Source organism: Mesoplodon densirostris, chromosome 8 (assembly GCF_025265405.1).
Source record: "Mesoplodon densirostris isolate mMesDen1 chromosome 8, mMesDen1 primary haplotype, whole genome shotgun sequence".
Lineage (NCBI taxonomy): Eukaryota > Metazoa > Chordata > Mammalia > Artiodactyla > Ziphiidae > Mesoplodon > Mesoplodon densirostris.
In genome coordinates, this window is record NC_082668.1 from 88,412,575 (window position 1) to 88,433,357 (window position 20,783).

Consider the following 20,783-nt stretch of genomic DNA (forward strand, 5'->3'; position numbering starts at 1 on the left):
GTCTTATAAATCCATCTTTGCACAAGTATAATATTGATTCATATTGGCTTTGCCTAATGGCCTTTGATTCTGTACTCAGTGGAAGATATGAAACTGAAAAGTAAAAATTTCTTAATATTGGGAACGGGAACACACTGGGCTTCTCATGTTTTCAGTAGTAGTAATTACTGACAGTTCTAATTTGTTTTCAGGTTAGTGTGTGGAACAAATTAGTATGGTTTTAGTAGTTGATTTTGCTTTACTCTGGGTGGCAGTTTTTTTCATCACACTTTGAACCTTTGTGGAATTTGAAAATTTCCATCAGCAAGGTTGGAGAAGGGAGTTGTTGAGGGGTTTTGTTTGTTTTTATGTACTGGGGGGAGTGGTGGGATTGATTTGTGTGTCTGCCCCACCCCCCTTTTTCAAGCAAATTCCTATGTTTACCAAAAGCACATGCTGTATATTTTGTTCCCCCTTTGTGTGTTTATAGTATTTTGAAGGATAAATAAATTGGGTATTTGTATGTGGGGATATTAAAAGTTATGGCTGCTCTCTTTACGGAAGGGAAAAACAAATGAAGTTAATGCACTTCTTTTCGTAGCTCAGAAGTCACTGTGATGTATATTTTTTTAATGAAATTTAGGAATAAAGCTGTTGTTGCAATTGTATAATTAGTATTAAAATGCTGCTTCTCTTATCATTAGTAACTGTTAAACTTTTCTGCAAACTGCATTTTACAGAATTGAAACTCTGAAACTATCAACTTTTATAGTTAAACATTGTATAAAATAAACTATACTATCATAAACAGTTCGTTTTTGTATTTTTTAAATCATTGTATTAGCTTATTTGGCCTTTATTTTTATTAAAAGCTAAATAATGAAGATAAATCAATTAAAATGATACTTTTATTTTACCCATGGGGATACAGAAATTGTATTAGGAAAAAATTGAGCAAAGAGTTTAACAATGCTGAACTTCTTTTAAGAATTTAGCCAGCAGTGACAATTTCCAGGTTTAGGAATAAGTTCTAGTGTAATTGTTCAGTCATAGTGCTTCACATTGCAAGGTGTCTTTTGCCTCAGCAGACTTTTAAGGTTATACATGGAATTTGCATTACTGTCAACTGGAATGCTACTATTTGCTTTTTAATTCCTCAAAATTTCTCAGCAGCAGGAACACTATTATATTCTGTGCCTGCCAGCTTTAATATAACACTTACCATTGTAAAGCCATATAAACGTTAATTGAGTTTGTAAAACAGATTGTCTAGTTTTTGGTTTCTTGTTTATTTTTGGTTTTATTTAAATTAGTCATATTTAGGGAAAATGAACCTAGTTAACTTGAGAGTCACTGAAAATATATATGCTTAAGTAAAAACGTTCTCACCATTCAGTAGTTTTTATGTGTTAGCAGGTGAATATTATTAAACTCTCAAATTCTGGAGTGTTTTTAAATGTTTTATTAAGCCAGGAGAATATGTAAAATGTGAGTGCTTCATATGGACTGTGCAAATTTGTTATTAAAATACTTTTAGTTTCAATGTGCTTTTTCTATTTTCATTGCTTTCTAGGTTTCTTTCCTAAACATATTTCCTAACCTAGTACTATGTTTCTTTTTTAAGCACGGATTCATAATTTTTACACCTCCCCCACCCCACCAAGTCCTCTCAATACCCAAAATGTCCTAGTTCCAATTTACATCTTTGCCACAAATTTTAGCTATGGTTTCTTTTATCATGTTAGCAGATCAGAGCAGTTGTGTACTAATAGATGCAGGTTGTATAATATTATGAATATACTTAATGCCACTGAATATTCTTAAATGGCTAAAATTATACATTCGGTTGTGTATGTGTTTTATCAAAATAAAAAATGGAATCTGACTTAATCTTGAATGGGGAAGAATCAGATCAGACATAATTGTACTTAGATGAAAAGCAGCTTTATTAACAAATTATAAGCATATAATTCACTTGAATTTGTAGCTCATAATATTAGCTATGACTCAGTCTTCTTAAAAATAAACTTTTTTCTACCATGTAAAACCTAGCCTTCCCTTAGACTTTTGAAAATTATTATATTTTGATCCCTGAGAGGTATAAAAAGGGAGCTGGACTCCAGTGATATCATTTGCCTGATAGCTGGGTCTTAATACACCTCTGTCCACAAAAACTGGTCCACGACCACCTCCAGGTCCTTCCTGTACAGCTTTTACAAGAGGATAAATATATTTGTTTGTTGATTCAGACTCAGATTCAATTACTTTTCTGGCATAATCCTGAAATTCCTTCTGCTTTCCAGCCACAAGAGCTTCAGTAAGTCTGCAGTACTCTAATTCTGCTTGTTTTGCTTGCAGTGCATTAAATTTATTTTTGGCCTATTTGGGAAGGAAAGAAAAAATATACTTTGTATTAGTAAAAAAAAAAAATTTTCTAAATATATATAGCATTTGAAGTTGTAGATAGAGCTTTCTAATATTTGACAAGCTTTCTAATATTTGATATTTGACAAGTCCTGACTTAAAACAACTATATAATTTATTTCATAAATTCTCCCATGCTTCTCACAATAGTATCATGTTCAAAGTAGTGGCTCAGTATTATGTGATGGTACATCTTCAAACAATGCAGCATGAAATTAAGATTAAAAATCAAATAACCAAGTTTAAAATCCTGTTTCTACCATTTAGATGTGTACTTTGACAAGTGTAGAAGACATATCACTTGCTGTCCCTATCCATCCACTATTCTGAAGGAATGCACCCAAACCCAGTGTCCCAAATCAGCCAGATATACCATGTGACTCAGCCACATAAGATTAAGTCAGCAATGAATATCTGAATTAAGTGGTTAAACCAGTTACATTCTCTTTCCTCAGAATTTGAAGTTGGAACAAGTGACATTTATCAATGTTGGAGCTAGGTAGAATAAGCAATCTACCTACCAAAAGCCAGTTTACTAACATTTCATCATTGTTTTAACTTTATAATTTACAAAACCATTGTTCTTTTAACTGCTTATATTATATGAGGTGACTAATGGGTTTTTAAAGATTTCTATAAAGTTTTGTTTGACACCTTTTTATTGTGTCTTCTCAGAAGCATTTTAAGAAATGCTGAGTTTATCAAAAATTAAGATTTTGTCTACTTATGAATATAGTATTCATGAAAATATATTTCAAACTCAGTAACCAACACTTCAGCATAAAACAGTAGCTTAAACCTGATCTACCAGGAATTGAAATTTGTGAGGAAATAAAACAACCATATGAATACAAAATACCAAATTTTTGTTACTGAGTGCTACGTTTCAAAACAGGCTTTCATGCTATTTGTTGAATAGGGGATAGGATACTGGAAGTTTAAAAAAATAGAAAATGACATTCAATAACAGGAAAAAATCAGAAAAGACTAAGAACTATCTCATCAATGATAAAATGCTGTAATTTGGGATCTTAACAAGGAGCAGTTGGGATATACTGTATTGGTTTGGTAGCAGTTTTGTAGAAAGATATTGAGGGAACGGAGAAATATTTGAAGTACAGAAAAGAGAATGGAAGGAAAGGTAACTATAATGGAATACATGACTGGTACCTTAAACTTTATATGCATTAAGCATAAATACGGATTTGTAAAGAAAATACTGATTTAAAATCCTAAAAATTATAACACATGGGGGTAAAGTAACAAATACCTTTGGAGGATGCTAGAGAGAGAGCTAATTATTTTGAAAACTCGAAAATACAGTTAAAGAATCAAATATCCTGTCTTTCCTTTTAAAATTGTACTTCAGAGAAACTGCTGATCATGAAAATTTCTTTGAAAACTTCAGCAAATCAATGAGAAGGAAGCAGAAAATACATTTTTCCACCTGATGATTTAAATCTAGGTAACAATCATCAAAGGCTGTTTGTATCACAGAAAGACAACAGTCATTACATGCTTTCTAATGGAAATACACAACACCAGTTATGAGGAGTTTTCACCAAAAAGTTGAACCTGAATCTGACCTAAAGTAGATTTTACATGAAATGTGAGGAACAATACTACCCTGCAGGGATCCAATCAGCAAAATGCAGACTATAATAATTCCAAAAGATAAGAAACCCTGTTCCTTCAACAAATAAATTGCAAGATAAACATAATGGAGACAAGGAGGGAGAACGTAAGATAAAAACAGAGGATGGGGGTGGAGGAGGAGTTATAGGTTAAAAGAAACTTGAAAGACATATCAATCAACCAAATAGAATATATGGGCCCTGTTTCATCCTCAAACAAAAACTCTAAAAAATATTCATGAGACAATCTGGGGGAAATTTAAATGCTGAATGTTAATTGTTTTATATTTTTGAATGTTAATTTTTTTAGGTGTTTTAACAGAATTGTGATTATGTTAATTTCTAAAGAGTCCCTGAGCTTTAGAGATAAGATACTGAAACATACATTGATAAAATGATACGATATCTGGAATTTGCTTCAAAATAATATGGCAGATCCTACTTCTGATAATGGCCACATGAGGAGGTTGGCCAATTATTCTCCACAGAAAACAAGTTTATAATTAAAAATTATTAAAATCAACCATTTCAGAGCACTGGTAAGTGACCATGTACAGGCAACTACTTGAGAAGTGTTTTTTCATGAAAAACTGCTACTAAATCAGAAGGTAAGAACCGCAAGTTTCTGGCATTCTTTGGAGGGCATTGCTATCCCTCCAGCTCAGGAGGTGAAAACTTGCAATTTAACTGGACAATGATGTCAGATTCTATTTGGGTTGAGTGGCAAAGCAGCTAGAAATTGAAGGGGGAGATTCTGGAATGACACAGAGAAGAGTTGAAATGATAAACTCTACAGACATCCCTGACTAATTGATAAAACACATTCACACAGGATACCTCAGGAGCCTGGCAAAAAAAGCCTGGGAGAAATTAGGAATTTAGTGTTCTTTGGACTACCACCCTCAACCTGCCCACAGCTTGCATAGCAGGGGTAGGAGTAAAAAAATTACTGGCTGAAGGTGTCTGAACATAAACTCTACCCATATTATTGGATGACTATCAACACCAGTACAGTGAGGAACCCTAGGAATCGAGGCTTTAAAAAATAAAAGTGAGCAAAGACATCAGAGGCTACCTTCTGTGGTGAAAACAGATTTCATAGCTTGCGTCCAGGAAAAGCAGTTGCCTACTAAAAAAGCAACAACTCATAACAAAATGGAATCTACAACATATTCTATAAAATGTCAAGTTTTCAACCAAAAATTACTAGACCTGCAAAGAAATAGAAACGTGTTACATTATTCTCAGGAAACAGAAACTAACTTTGAATGAAACTGTGTATTGACTTTAGCAATTAGATTTCAAAGCAGTTATGAATATATCCAGTGAATTAAAGGAAATATGCTCAGAATGAGTGAACTGGGAATCAGAAATAGAAACAATATAAAAAATATTAAAAAGAACCAAATGAAAACTGTAGAGTTGAAAGTTCAATAATTGAAAAATTCACTAGATGAGCTCAACATCAGAATCAGTGAATCTGAAGGTAGGTCAATAGAAACTGTCCCATCTGAGGAACAAAGAGAAAAATATTGGCTAAAAGTGATCAGAATTGTCAGAGGTTTCTGGTATAATATCAGATGTCTCTGTGTATGTGCAGATTGGGTCCCTGAAGAAAAAAGGATAAAGAAGCAGGAAAAATATTTGAAGAAATAACAGAAAATTCCCCATGTTTGGTGATATTAACTAGCACATCCAAGAGGCACCACAAATCCCAAATAGAAAAAACTCAAAAAAAAATGCATCATAGTCAATCTGCAGGAAGCCAAAAATGAAGAAAAAAAACTTCATTTTCAAGAGAAAAATGACACATCACATATAGGGGACAAACAATGATTGACAGCAGATTTCTAGTCATAAACAGTGAAGGCCAGAAGACACTGGAACAAACATTCTAAAGGCTGAGAATAATGATATCCAATAATTTCATATCCAATGAAAAGGCAAGATAAAGACATCTCCAGAAAAACATTAACTGAAAGAATTTATTGCTAGCCCACCTGTGCTATAAAATATGCTAAAGGAAGTCTTCAGACTGAATAAGCATATGAAAAGAGGCTCAACATCACTAATCATGAGGGAAATGCAAATGAAAACCACAATGAGATACCATTTCAAATCCATTATGATAAGCAACAACAAACACAGAAAATGTTGAGAATTTGGAGAAACTGGAACCCTTGAACATTGCTGCTCAGAGTGTTAAATGGTACAGTTGCTGTAGAAAACATTATGGTGGTTCTGAAGAAAATTAAACATAATTACCATATGATCCAGCAATTCCACTTGTGGGTATATAAGCAAAAGAATTGACAACAGGGACTCAAACAGATATCTTATGCCAATGTGCAGAAGCATTATTTGCAATAGCCAAAAAATGGGAACAACCCAAATATCTATTGATGGATGTATGGATAAACAAAATGTGGTATATATGTACAATGGAATATTATTCAGCATTAATAAGGAATGAAACTCTGACACATGCAGCAACATGAATGAACCTTGAAGACATAAGCTCAGTGAAATAAGACAGGCAAAAAAGGACAAATATTGTATGATTCCACTAATATGTGGTACCTGGAATAAGCAAATTCACAGAGACAAAAAGGAGAACACTGGTTACCAGGAACTGGGAGGAAGGGGAAGAGAGAGTTACTGTTTAATGGGTACAGAGTTTCAGAGTAGGGTGATGAAAAAGTTTTGAAGATGGACAGGTTGACAGTTGCACCTCAGTGTAAATGTGCTTAATGCCCTTGGACTGTATAATTAAAAATAGAATCAGTGGTCCCCAACCTTTTTGTCACCAGGGACCGGTTTCGTGGTAGACAATTTTTCCAAGGACGGGAGGGGGAGGTATGGTTCAGGCAGTAATGTAAGCCATGATTCAGGTGGTAATGCAAGCAATGGGGAGCGATGGGGAGTGGCAAATGAAGCTTTGCTCGCTCGCACACTGCTCACCTCCTGTTATGCAGCCCGGTTCCTAACATGCCACGGACCGCTACCAGTCTGCGGCCCAGGAATTGGGGACCCCTGGTTAGAATGATAAATTTTATGTTATGTATATTTCACATTAAACAAATAAATTAAGGTCTTCCCTGGTGGCACAGTGGTTGAGAGGTCCGCCTGCCGATGCAGGGGACATGGGTTCGTGCCCCAGTCTGGGAAAATCCCACATGCCGCAGAGCGGCTGGGCCCATGGGCTATGGCCGCTGAGCCTGTGCGTCCGGAGCCTGTGCTCTGCAATGGGAGAGGCCACAACAGCAAGAGGCCCACGTACCACAAAAAAAAAAAAAAAAAAGTTAAAACTCAACAATTAGAAAGAAACCCAGGGCTTCCCTGGTGGTGCAGTGGTTAAGAATCTGCCTGCCAATGCAGGGGACACGGGTTCAATCCCTGGTGCGGGAAGATCCCACATGCCATGGAGCAACAAAGCCCATGCGCCACAACTACTGAGCCTGCGCTCTAGAGCCCACAAGCCACAACTACTGAGCCTGCATGCCACAACTACTGAAGCCCATGCACCTAGAGCCCATGCTCTGCAACAAGAGAAGCCACCACAATGAGAAGCCCATGCACTGCAACGAAGAGTGGCCCCCGCTTGCCACAACTAGAGAAAGCCCGCGTGCAGCAATGAAGACCCAACGCAGCCAAAAATAAAACAAAATAAATTAAAAAAGAGAAAAGAAAGCAACCCAACTAAAAAATTGGCAAAAGATTTAAACTTCACAAGGCACACAAATGACTAAAAAGTACATGAAAAGATGTTCAATATCTTTAGTCATTAGGGAAATGCAAAATAACAGCATGAGATAACACTATACTAGAATAGTTAAAAATTAAAGGATGGCAATAACAAGTGTTAGCAAGGATGTAGGGCAACTTGTCCTTGCACTCATTGCTGGTAGGAACGGAAAATGGTACAGCTATTCTGGAAAAACAGTTTTTAGACACAAATGATTGGATGCCAGGTCCTCCACACATGTTCTAAAATCTCTGGGACCCCCCACTCACCTCAAATATGAAAGTGATCCCAATCAACATATTCTCTGGGTAGTGGTTTTAAAGAGGGGGAAAGAGTAAAGGAAGCATCATGGCCTGCCATTTGCATTTGTATTTTCTTTCATATTTATCAAAACACAGTAGAAACTAAAGAAGGATAAATAGTTGTGCAAAAGACATAAACCTAGTGTGAGAACTTCAATACCCATAAAAACAAAAACTAACTCTTCACATTTTTAATACATTTTATTCTCATAACCATAATGACCATCTGATCTTACTTGATAAAGGAAACTGCTTTGGGAAACAGAAAACTATCATGAACTCTATATTACATATTTATTGCTAAAAGAAGTATAAACATTTAGGAATAATTACCATTTGCTGAATATGGGCATCTTGAACTTCTCGACGTTCTTTATCAGCTTTCCGTTTTTTCTCCTTTTCACACTCCCAGAAAATCTGGTCCGCTTTCAGGATAGCTAGCAATTGTTCTTTAGCCTCTATTTTTCTTTGTCTTTCTTCTTCCTCTTTATTTTTTATCTAGATGATAAAAGGCAAAGGAAAAAATTAAAACCATTTTTAGCAACCAACAGCCTTCAATAAGGCACAAAAGTTAGAAAGCTCTTAGCAGAAAGTCAGCCAGGAGAAATGCAAGGGCAGAAAATTGGACACACATGGACTGATGCCCACGTGGCCAGTTTACTTTGATTTTGTTCTATTTCCTTAATATCAAGAAACAATAAAAACGTAAGTAGAATGATACTGGTTTTAAAAAAAATACAGGAACAGAAAAGACCATCTCAGGGTAGGGAAATATTTGTAAGGTAAAAAACTAATTGCTACAATGTTTATAAAGTATCCAATTTATATCTCATGACAGTCAGTCATGTAGGAGATAAATTCTGAAGGATTAAGATATACAGAAATGCAATGGGGTAATTTTTTCTTGATTTGTCTTAAAAACATTCAAACGAAAGGTATATTAAATGAATAACTTTTTGCACTTCAGATGGTTCTGAAACAGAAGAGATTATTATTACTTTGCATCTATAAAGATCTTATTTGTAATTGTCTACCATGTCATCTTCTGTTAGAAAGTAAACATGGTCTGATTTCAAGACTATAGGAAGATAATTTATACATTGTTTTTCAAATCTGCTAGTTTTTGTCAGGGAGGCAGAGGGAGTATATTAGGAGGGAGTAAGGAGAAACTACAGTGTAAAGGGCTCAAATTTGTTTTTTGATTTTTATTTCTCATCATTAAATTGCTTACCACAAGAGCTCTATGTTCTGCAATTGCTTTTAATTCTGCTTTGTTTTTTTCATACTTTTCTCTTTCTCTTTTTTCCCATTCAGCCTCAGCTTCTGCAATATCTCTAGCAATAATCAAATCTTCATTGTTAAATTTCTCTTTCATTAGTTTACTCAGAAAGTTATTTATTCTTTCTCTCCGTTCCTCCATTAGCCTATAACAAAATAACCATCACTTGTCAAGTCTTCATGAATGGATTTTTTATGGAGCCAATATACTTTACTTAGAGAGTCAGATATTTTATAGTCTTTTACAAGACTGAAAGGGAGCCCCATTGCTCCTTTCATATATTAAGTGGAAATTATTTTTAATACTTTATTTTATACTTTATTTTTAGAATAAAGTCTATTCTAAAAATCCAAAGGGAAAAATGCATATAGTATGATCTTGTGTATGTGTGTGTATAGGAAATAAAGTGTAAAATTCTCCACATGAAAAATATTTTTAAATACTTTATTAGACTATCCTACTTGCTCTAATATTGAACACATAGATTATAAAAATAAGTCAAAGGCCTTTCTTTAAATGTAACCTCAAAAACAGAAAAAGCTATCAAAATCCTGAATAAATTCATCCTTACTATGCCCTGTCTGCAATTTATTCATAGCACTTTATTGACTTCATCTGTTTATATGAAGATAAATAACTCTCCTTTTACACTGTGAGACTGCCGAGGTCAGAGACAGGGTAAGTCCTCTCTCTAGTTCAGGGCCAAGCATGGTGCCTGGCACATCATTGACAATAACTACATATTTGTTAAAGGAATGGGGGCATTTTCATTAAGGAAATTGGGCAAAATATACTTTTAAATTTAGTTGTGACATATTCACTGATTATTGAGTGAATTTGCAAAGCGACATGGGAGAAACAATGAGAAAGGACACAGCACATGCCCCAGGGGAATGACAATCTAAAGTGGAGAAAAGACAATTATGTAAATAACTATGCAGGCAAAAGTGATAAATGCCATGAGAAAGCTAGAAAATGATGTGGGCATGACATTTCATCTAGGCTTTCAAAAACAATATTTTAAACACTTTGATTACCTACTATGTGCCAGGGACTATTCTAGGTACTGGGACATAACAGTAAACAAAAACATTAAAAATCTCTACTTTCATGGAGCTTTCACAATAGTTGGGGTAGAGAGACAGCAAACAAAATAAATAATTAAAATAGTGCTGTATCATGCAACAAAGAAAAAGAAAGCAGTTAAAGTGATGAGCAATGTGGGGTGTGGGCTTGTAATTTTAAATAACATAGGGATGGCCGGAATGAGAAGGCAATATTTGAGTAATGATCTGAAAGAGTTAAAGGAGGTGAGCATTCCCCAAAGAGGGTACAGAAGAAGTTCAGTGTGAGTGACAAAGAGGGAAAGAAGGAGAGAACAGTAAGAGATGAGGTTTGAGAGAGGAGGCTGGGGTCAGCTGGGAATTAGGATGGATGTAGAGCCTTATGGGCCATAGTCAAGACTCTAAGTGATATAAAGCCATCAGAGGGTTTTGCACAAATGAAAGCATTGCCTAGACAGAAACACGATGTACTGTAAGTCTCTTACCTCACCTCACCCCAAACTGCTCACTAAGGTAAGCAATGACCTCTAAATCTGATGGGTGCTTCATTTTTAAAATCTCATTTAACCCCTCTAGTGATCTAACACTGATGACTGCTCTCTTCTTACTGAGTCTCCACCCCCGCTCCCTTGCTGTTTCTCTGCTTTTCCTCCATTCTCTGGGAACTATTCCTTGGTCTTCATATTACCTTCATTCTCCATTTGACATTTAACTATGGATTTCCCTAAGGACTATGTCACCTTCATTTCTTACCTACTCCCCCAGGTGAGCTCACCTGTATCCACAGTTCCAATTCCCACTTGTACATCAATGGCTCACGAAGCCATCTCCAGCTCATACCCCTCTCCTAAAGCAGAGATTTTCAGTATTTCCAACCACCTACCACACAGATGTCATCAATATTCCAAGGGAACCCCAATTCACGTGCTCCAAGCTGAAATCACCATGTCACTAAACGCCCTGACATAACTAATGAGACCTTTTTCCTAAAGACTACTCTCATATCACAACTTCTGATTTAGAATAAAATAATTTCAGACAGTACTTTATTAATCACAAAAATTATTTTAGAAGCTGACCTGTGTGTTTCAGCTTCTTTTTCTTTCCCCATTTGTGTAAGACGTTTTTTTGCTTTGATAAATTTTCTAATCTTTTCATCTTCTTCCTCTTGCTGCTGCCGTTCTACAGCTTTGATGGTATTTTTGTCATTCAGATGTTCCTTGGAGGAAAAAATTGTGTATTATCCTATCACAAAGAAAAGTATCTTTCAACATAGAGATATCTAATACGATATCAAATGTCAAATGGTCACAGCTTCTAATACACTTATTTCTCTCTTGGAAGTTTATCCCAAGGAGATAATCAGAGGTGAACATTACGTTTTATGTACCTACCATGCACTTCACCTCAAAGTTATTTATAATAGTGAAAATTGGAAACAACCTCTAAATAGTCAATAATGGAGAAACGGTTAAATAAATTACACTCTCAAAGACATGGGAAGATACAAATAACATAATCAGTAAGTAGGAGAAAAAAGCAGAATATAAAACACTACCATGGAGTATTTTAGTTTTGCAAATATATATAAATACAAGTTTATAATGAATGTATAACTGGAAGAAATGTATCAAATGTTAACAGTAGTTATCTCTAGGGTATGAGATTATAGGTGACTTTCACATCTTAATTTTCTGTATTTCTTTTCAAATATCTCATTTCTTTACAAATATGAATTTAAAATAATTCTATAATCAGATAAAATACAGTAAATATGTATACATTCATTTAATGTTTGAATAGTTAATATGTCATATGCTACTCAAATTTACAATATTTTAAAAACACACAGTGTAAAGCGGCCTTCCTACCACATCCCCCATCTGCCTATTCCTAATTCCACCCACCAGACTCAATTACCGTGAAACTACTTTCTTGTCCAGGCTCTCTTTTTGTGCATATACAAAAAATTATACAGATGTATATTCTAATTTAAAAATGTTTAATAGGTCAGTTTTTTAACAAAGAATAAAAATCTGTTCATATCAGCATATTTTTTTAAATTAGAGCATCACTTCAGAAGTCCAATATAAATCAGAGGGGTTCTAAAGTTCTACAACCTGACCTGCATTAGCCATCATAAAAATAGGTGTCTTTGAACACAACAGCCTGGATACATAGATGTATCAGTGCTTTCTGTTACTGCAAGTAGAAATCAATTCAAGGTAAAAGTTATTAGGTATAATATTTAATATTCCACTACATTTATAACTCAGGGTCTACTATGTACCTACTACTCTTAAGTACTCTTTTATTTTATGGGGTATTACTTTTCAAAGCTGTAATCTGGTTACAAGATATATTAGTTGACATGAAAAGGTAATGAAAATATCAAACTCTTAAAAGTGATGGTTTTGGGGCCTCCCTGGTGGCGCAAGTGGTTGAGAGTCCGCCTGCCGATGCAGGGGATACGGGTTCGTGCCCCGGTCTGGGAGGATCCCATATGCCGCGGAGCGGCTGGGCCCGTGAGCCATGGCCGCTGAGCCTGCGCGTCCGGAGCCTGTGCTCCGCAACGGGGGAGGCCACAGCAGTGAGAGGCCCGCATACCGCAAAAAAAAAAAAAAAAAAAAAAAAAAAAAAGTGATGGTTTTGAATTATTATTATTATTATTTTTTTTTTTGGTACATGGGCCTCTCACTGTTGTGGCCTCTCCCGTTGCGGAGCACAGGCTCTGGACGCACAGGCTCAGCGGCCATGGCTCACGGGCCCAGCCGCTCCGCAGCATGTGGGATCCTCCCAGACGGGGGCACGAACCCGTGTCCCCTGCATCGGCAGACGGACTCTCAACCACTGCGCCACCAGGGAAGCCCAAAAAACTTTATTTTACTGTTTTTTTCTAAGGTTATTGTAAATGTTCATACAGATATTTTATAATGAGAAAAGCCCAGAGTTAACACAAAGTTAATCTTGATTTTTAAAAATTGAAAGCCTCAGCTCAAGGGCATATGGCTAGTAAGTAGCAGAGTTAGCATACAAAACAAGGTCTGTCCTATTCCAAAGTGACTTGGAAAGATAAAAAATATTATATCCATGAACGAAGAATAAGATTTTCTGCAAAAGGAATAATAATATTACAAGTAAAACTCTTAAAAATTAAAATTTTGATAGCTAAAATTAAAAATTCAATAGAAGATTTAGAAGACAAAGTTGAGAATAACTCTCAAAGTCAAACAAAACCCAAAAATGACAGGAACAATTAATTGCCTACCCAAGAGTCTTTCTTCTCTTCTGCATTAGTAGCAGGATCCAGATTTTGTTCAGAGTGGCAATATGCTCACCTAGAAGACTATATTTCCAAGCTTTCTTTTCAGCTAGGTGTCACTAAATTACAACCAATGAGATTTAATGGAAATTGTTAAGTGGGAAGTCTGAAAAAGTTCCTTAAAAGGAGGACAGATAGTTAGGAAATCCTTTTTTGTCCTTCATCCTTTCTCCTTCTTGCTGCCTGGAATGTGGCCAGGAGCTCCAGCAGCTATTCAAGGCCATGAGGCAATCCTGAGGACAGAAGCCACCTATGTTCCAAGAATAGCAAAGCAAAAAAAGAAAAGCTGTCTCATTCCCCCTTGATTCTGGAGGTACCATATCAGCCTTGGCATGACCACCTCTGCACTTCAGATAAAGGTACTGTTGCAATTTATTTTGTAATTTTTTACATTCTTTATTTTGGGTTTTCTGTTATACACTTTTGAGTCTTACCCTAACTAATAATATGAGAAAATATTTTTTTAAATTAGAGCATCACTTCAGAAAGTCCAATATAAATCAGAGGGGTTCTAGAATGGAAGAAACAAAATAGAAAGGGACAAAATTATACAAGAAATAAAACAAGAAAACTTGATGCATTTATGGGTTGAAGCATCAACTGAGTGCTCAGCAAAATGAAAAACACCTAAACAAGGTATGCCCCTGTTAAATCTTAGAGCTGCAGAGATAAAGACCCTCAGAGCTTTCAGAGAAAGAGAGACAAGGGAAGTAAAAACAAAACACACCAGATCACATACATAGAATGAAGACCATAAATGGCATAATACTTTTCCATAGCAATACTGAAAGCTAGAATATTATGAAAACATAAATACAAACCTCTGAATTCTGAACCCAGAATTCTACATCCAAACTATAAAGCAAGCATTACTTTATTATTTTTTATAAATTTATTTAGTTATTTTTGGCTGCACTGGGTCTTTGTTGCTGCACGAAGGCTTTCCTCTAGTTGCAGCGAGCAGGGGCTACCCTTTGTTGTGGCGCATGGGCTTCTCATTGCAGTGGCTTCTCTTGTTGCAGAGCACAGGCTCTAGGTGTGTGGGCTTCAGTAGTTGTGGCACACGTACTCAGTAGTTGTGGCTTGTGGGCTCTAGAGCGCAGGCTCAGCAGTTGTGGCACACGGGCTTAGTTGCTCCGCGGCATGTGGGATCTTCCCAGACCAGGGCTCAAACCCGTGTCCCTGCATTGGCAGGCGGATTCTTAACCACTGTGCCACCAGGGAAGTCCCTAAAATACATAGATTATTTAGAATATAATTTTCCAAGAAGCAGAAGGAGTGAAGCAATGACTGCTACTCTTCTTTTAAGCATTTTGGTGATGTTTGATGTTTTAAATCTGTGTATATGTTACTTAAGAATAAAAAATAACTTTAAAGAAATGAATATAAAAAATTACAAAATAAATTGCAACTACCATAAAATAATTATTACCATTTGTTCAGCATATATTAATAGTGCAGGAGATACCAAACACGTATCACCCCATTCATTGCTCATAACAACTCTCATTTTTAGGATAACAAAATTCATTTTTTAAAAGTCTCATTCTCTTAATTCTTGTTCATGAATGAGAGCACATCCAAATGAAATAACAGCAAATATAGCTCCCCCCAAAGTACACTTAAAAACCCAACTTAATAGCAAACTTGTTTTCTATACCACTATTATTTATAAAAAAATATATTAAAAATTTGGCATTGGACTTTGTAATTTTTTGAAGAGATACATTTTCGAAGTATTTTCAACTTACAAAAAATAGTCTCCTGCTTTCATTGATCGCTTCTTTTTTCTTTCCTCTCTCTTTTTTCATTTCTATTTCATATAATGAATTCTGTCGCTTTATTTCCTCAGCATCCTTTTCTTCCTCTTTTCTCCTTCTCTCTTCTTCCTCTTCATGTTCCTTTATTCTGAAGAAAAAAAACATAATTATAACTGAGAGTGACACAGAAAAATAGAATATATTTTAAAGAAATGAATTAGAGTCTTACCTGGGATGATTTGAAGCTGCAAAGGAGAAGTTGTGGATTTCTTTGGGGACAACAGATAGGTAAAGAGCAGCGATTAAAACCAAATCCAGGGCTTCCCTGGTGGCGCAGTGGTAGAGAGTCCGCCTGCCGATGCAGGGGACGCAGGTTCGTGCCCCGGTCCGGGAGGATCCCACGTGCCGCGGAGCGGCTGGGCCTGTGAGCCATGGCCTCTGGGCCTGCGCGTCCGGAGCCTGTGCTCCGCAATGGGAGGGGCCACAGCAGTGATAGGCCCACGTACCGCAAAAAAAAAAAAAAAACCAAATCCAGGGGCTTCCCTGGTGGTCCAGTGGGTAAGAGTCTGCACTCCCAGTGCAGGAGGCCTGGGTTCTGGGAACTAGAGCCCACATGCATGCCACAAATAAGAGGTCTGCATGCCGCAACTAAAGATCCTGCATGCCACAACTAAGACCTGGCACAGCCTAAATAAATAAATAAATAAATAAATTTTTTTTTTTAAAAAAAGGACATAGGAACCAATTGCAATGTATGAACCTTACTTGGAATCTGATTCAAACAAATAAATTGTAGAAAAAAATTTTTTTAAATACAAAAACAAATACAATCTTGGTTAACCCAGGATTGCCAATATCTTCCTTTCTTCAAAATTTGTTTCATTCCTCAACAAAATTAAGTCCTACAGTAGATTCAAATGTTCCTTTCCTTTAGAAAGAACCAGTTAACTGAATGACAGACATTATGCTGAAATGGTGACATTATTTTACAGAAAAGTCCCTAATCCCTACTGCTTTTCAATTTCAGCACTAGAAGATGCTATCTAAGCTATGGATCTAGCCTCTCAGGAGATGGGGTTTAATGGAAGAAGGGCAACAACTTCCTTACCCAGCTGGCCACTTCGGTTGTTAACCTTTCTCTAGCCAACATTGACTAACTACTGATGCCTTCTGAGTGGTTAGCCATTAAATGCTGGTTGTCTCACAGGGCTTACGCGTGAGTTCTTCAGAGATCCCTGAGCAGTGTCCTCACTGCAGAGCTCTGATTTGCATTTAGCTCCAGCTCTACCTCTACAACCCACACCCCCCCACCCCACCACCATCACAACCAGGAGCATCCACCATCAGTAGTTTATTGCGGACTCTCCACGACCACATCTGGCAGTCAATCCTCAGCATACTGGCAAAACAGCTCAAGCCCCCTGGTATCTTTGTCTATGTGCCCACGCATCCTGTTCAGCCAATCAACACGTGTGCAGGCTGCTCCACTGGTGCTCTCTATCAGTTGTCTCCAGTTCTTTTTCTTCCTGAACAGGTGGGTACAGAGTGGGTAAACAACCCACTTAAATAGACAAAAAGACTGAGGAGTAAACCTTTCTTTCATATGCACCCAATCATAACATTTTTTTCTTGGTTTCAGGGAGGGGGAAAATTCCCTTCCCTGTGCCACGGGGGACTTTACAGTTAAGTGAGCCAGTAAGTTCACTTTGGTATTATTAAGCCAGTTCAGAACAGGTGAGTAAGCAGCCACTTAGAGTCACAGTCACTCTCTTTAGGAAGAGCTAAGAAAAAGTCACTGTTGGCCACAGCTAAATCAACTTTATGATTGCCCTAAAAATACTAGGTTTTCAAATTTTGATTTATTTGTTTAGTTTGTTAGAACTATTCAATAGTATACCAATCTCTTAGAAGCAAATTCACATCAATAATCAAGATTTAAAGGACATTATAAAAAGAGATGTATCTAATTTTGAGAAAGTTTTTGAAGTTTTAAAAATTGCTACTTTAAAGGAAAACAAGATATAAAACATTTGCAATTTTAACATTCCTTAGCAAATCTGGAAATCACTAACATTATACCTATACATGTATTGGACAATTCATTGTTTTAGCCAAAAGAAATTTACCTATTCTGAGAGTGAATAAGAAAAAAATGTCTCTAGTGTCAGTGAAGAGATAATATTGACAAGGATTTATATAACTATTAAATAAAGACTGTCAATAAAGACTTTTACCTTAGTTTGGGTAGACTACTCAACTATCTGCCATAGGTTTAGCTTAATGCAAAATCAACATTTTGAAGGAAATCCGAGATCCTCTAGTTCAGGGAAGAAATACATAACATTTATATCTTTACTTCCCACACCCATGACCATAGCAGACATCAATAATCAATGCAAAACAAAAATCAATGCAAAAATCTTGGTCCTGCTCAGCCCAATGAACTGGCAGCCTCTGCCAAACCATCAGAGCAGAATTTGTCATGAAACCTCTTTGCTACCCCTAATTTACATTCTGAAGCCCCCAAATCTGTATTGATCTAGCCTAGATCTGACTTGACTTTATATAGATGTTACATAGAACTCCTATAAAAGTGGAAGGGACCCCTACCCAAAATGTGGTTCAGATGACCCTCCACACACCAAGAGAATTTGAGAGAAAATATTATCACATAAGGGACACCCAACAGAGCTGTGTAGGCATAAGTAGGTCTGGATTGACTTGGGCAAAGCAGAGGAAGTGAGTTTGGGTCTTTATTGTGACTAAGGGGTGAAACTGGGGAAAAGCTCCTGTGCACAGGAGATTTAAATTTCCTACTGGCAACGAAGGAAGAGGCAAGCCCAGGGGTCCTCTTATTAGCCTGTCCAAATGTGAGGCCAAAGGGGAAGGAAGGGTGGGGCCTAACAAGAAGTCAGCAGCTCAACATCAAAAATGAGGTCTCTGGGGCTTCCCTGGTGGTGCAGTGGTTGAGAGTCTGCCTGCCGATGCAGGGGACACGGGTTCGTGCTCCGGTCAGGGAAGATCCCACATGCCGCGGAACGACTGGGCCCGTGAGCCATGGCCGCTGAGCCTGCGCGTCCAGAGCCTGTGCTCCGCAACGAGAGAGGCCACAACAGTGAGAGGCCCGCGTACCGCAAAAAAAAAAAAAAAAAAAAAAAAAAAAAAAAAAAGAGGTCTCTGGGGCTTCCCTGGTGGCAAAGTGGTTGGGAATCTGCCTGCCAACGCAGGGGACAGGAGTTCGAGCCCTGATCTGGGAAGATCCCACATGCCGCGGAGCAACTAAGCCCGTGCGCCACAACTACTGAGCCTGCGTTCTAGAGCCTGTGAGCCACAACTACTGAGCCTGCATGCCTAGAGCCCGTGCTCCACAGCAAGAGAAGCCACTGCAATGAGAAGCCCGCGCACCGCAACAAAGAGTAGCCCCCGCTCACCGCAACTAGAGAAAGCCAGTGAGCAGCAACGAAGACCCAATGCAGCCAAAAATATAAATAAAAAATAAATTTATTTATTTAAAAAAAATGAGGTCTCTATTACAATAGACATGCTTGATTCTTGAAGAGACAACCCAAGAGGCATCCCCATCTGACTATTTTATTATATAGGTACATTCACTATGTCTAAAAGAAAATTCATCCTCCTCCTCTTCTAAACAGATCCTTTTGGTCTCTTGTCCTTATTGTGGTGAACAGTACCAACTTCTTTTCTGTTGCCTGTTCTAGAGACTTAAGAATCACACTTAACCTCTTCTGTAATCTTGAGACCTCTCATTCATTTATTTAACAACTATTTATTGAATTTCTACTACAATCATGAAACAGACAAACGTGGTTCCTGACCTCAAGAAGCTTACATTCCAGTGGGAAGACAGGCAAAAACAAGCAAACAAAAGCAAGTAAATAGAAAAATAATGTAATTACAAATCCAGGTAAGTCTTGTAAAGAAAATAACAGAACAAGGGACTTCCCTGGTGGTCCAGTGGTAAAGAATCATCCTCCTTCCAATACAGGGGATGCGGGTTCGATCCCTGGTAGGGGAACTAAGGTCCCACACGCCACGGGGCAACTAAGCCCACGTGCCACAACTACTGAGCTGACACGCCTCAACAAGAGAGCCTGCATGGCACAAACTACAAAGCCCACCTGCTCTGGAACCCATGCGCCACAACTAGAGAGAGAAAACCTGCATGCCTTAACTAGGGAGAAACCCGCGTGCTGCAACAAAGAGCCCATGCGCCACAACAAAAGATCCCGTGAGCCACAACTAAGACCTGATGCAGCCAAAAAAATAAAGAAAATAAATAAATTTTAAATATATATATATATATACATAAAAGAAAATAACAGGACAAGAAAAAGCATAACAATTGAGTTATTTATTTTACGTAGCAGAGAGAGCTGTTTGGACAGAGCTGTTCCCTAAGACAAAGAAGACCTCTTTGAGCTGGTGAGAAGCCCACAGATGAAGAACGGGAAGGTAAAATTCCAGGCAGAAGAAAAAGCATGTGAAAAGGCCATGTGGCGAGCAATGAGCTGACAGGAGCCTGAGGCCTGGAAGATCAGGGTAATGGAGGTATAATAACTAAGGAGAAAGAGTGGTGGGAAAGGAGTTTGAGAAGTAGATGAGGCCCTTTGACACAAGGCCTTGCCAGAGATAGTCGAGTTTCCATTTTATCTTAAATGAATGGAAAGTCACTGAAATGTTTTAGGTAGGAGAATCATAAGATCAATTTTCATTTTAATAAAATCTCTCTGGATGATGAAAAGAGAAGGGATTAGGAAGAGAGCATAGGAGGCCAGTTAAGAGGTTGAGGCAATAATCCATGGGATATGAGGGTGGCTTGGACTAAGATGACAGCAATAAATTCAAGATTTGTTTTGGAGAAAAAAATCAACATGAATCGCTGATAGATTTGACTTGGGAAATAAAGGAAAATAAAGATGGATTCCTAGGTTTCTGGTTTGAACAACTGACTGGTAAGGATACCACTAGGAAGTCCACTGTGGGTGTGGAGAATCAATAATTCCGTGTTAGATATTTTAAGTCTGAGGTACGTAAGAGATATCCAAATGGAGATGTCTTAAAGGTGGTGAGATATGTGAAACTGGGACTTAAGGGAGAGTCTGGACTAGAGTGACAAATTTGGAAGTTACAAGATTTAGGATGGCTTTTAATCAGTAGGAATAAATAAGATCACTTAAGCCCTCTTCTCTTATCCAGGAGAAAGTGATGCAAGCTGTCCTATGATGATTTTTCCTTTTCTTGGGAAGCTGATGA

At 37.3% G+C, this 20,783-nt stretch overlaps 1 protein-coding gene across 1 annotated transcript in view; it reads right to left on the minus strand.

Annotated features, from left to right (window-relative positions):
* Positions 1-1,970: 1,970 nt before the first annotated feature.
* CFAP210 (cilia and flagella associated protein 210) overlaps positions 1,971-20,783 on the minus strand; it is a 34,009-nt gene continuing 15,196 nt past the window's right edge. Inside the window, exons 5-9 of the mRNA XM_060106894.1 lie at positions 15,501-15,657; positions 11,507-11,646; positions 9,316-9,508; positions 8,418-8,582; positions 1,971-2,358 (exon numbers count right to left, since the gene is read on the minus strand). Coding sequence (XP_059962877.1) covers positions 2,014-2,358; positions 8,418-8,582; positions 9,316-9,508; positions 11,507-11,646; positions 15,501-15,657 — 1,000 coding nt within the window. The 3' untranslated portion in view covers positions 1,971-2,013. The remainder of the gene's footprint in view (positions 2,359-8,417; positions 8,583-9,315; positions 9,509-11,506; positions 11,647-15,500; positions 15,658-20,783) is intronic.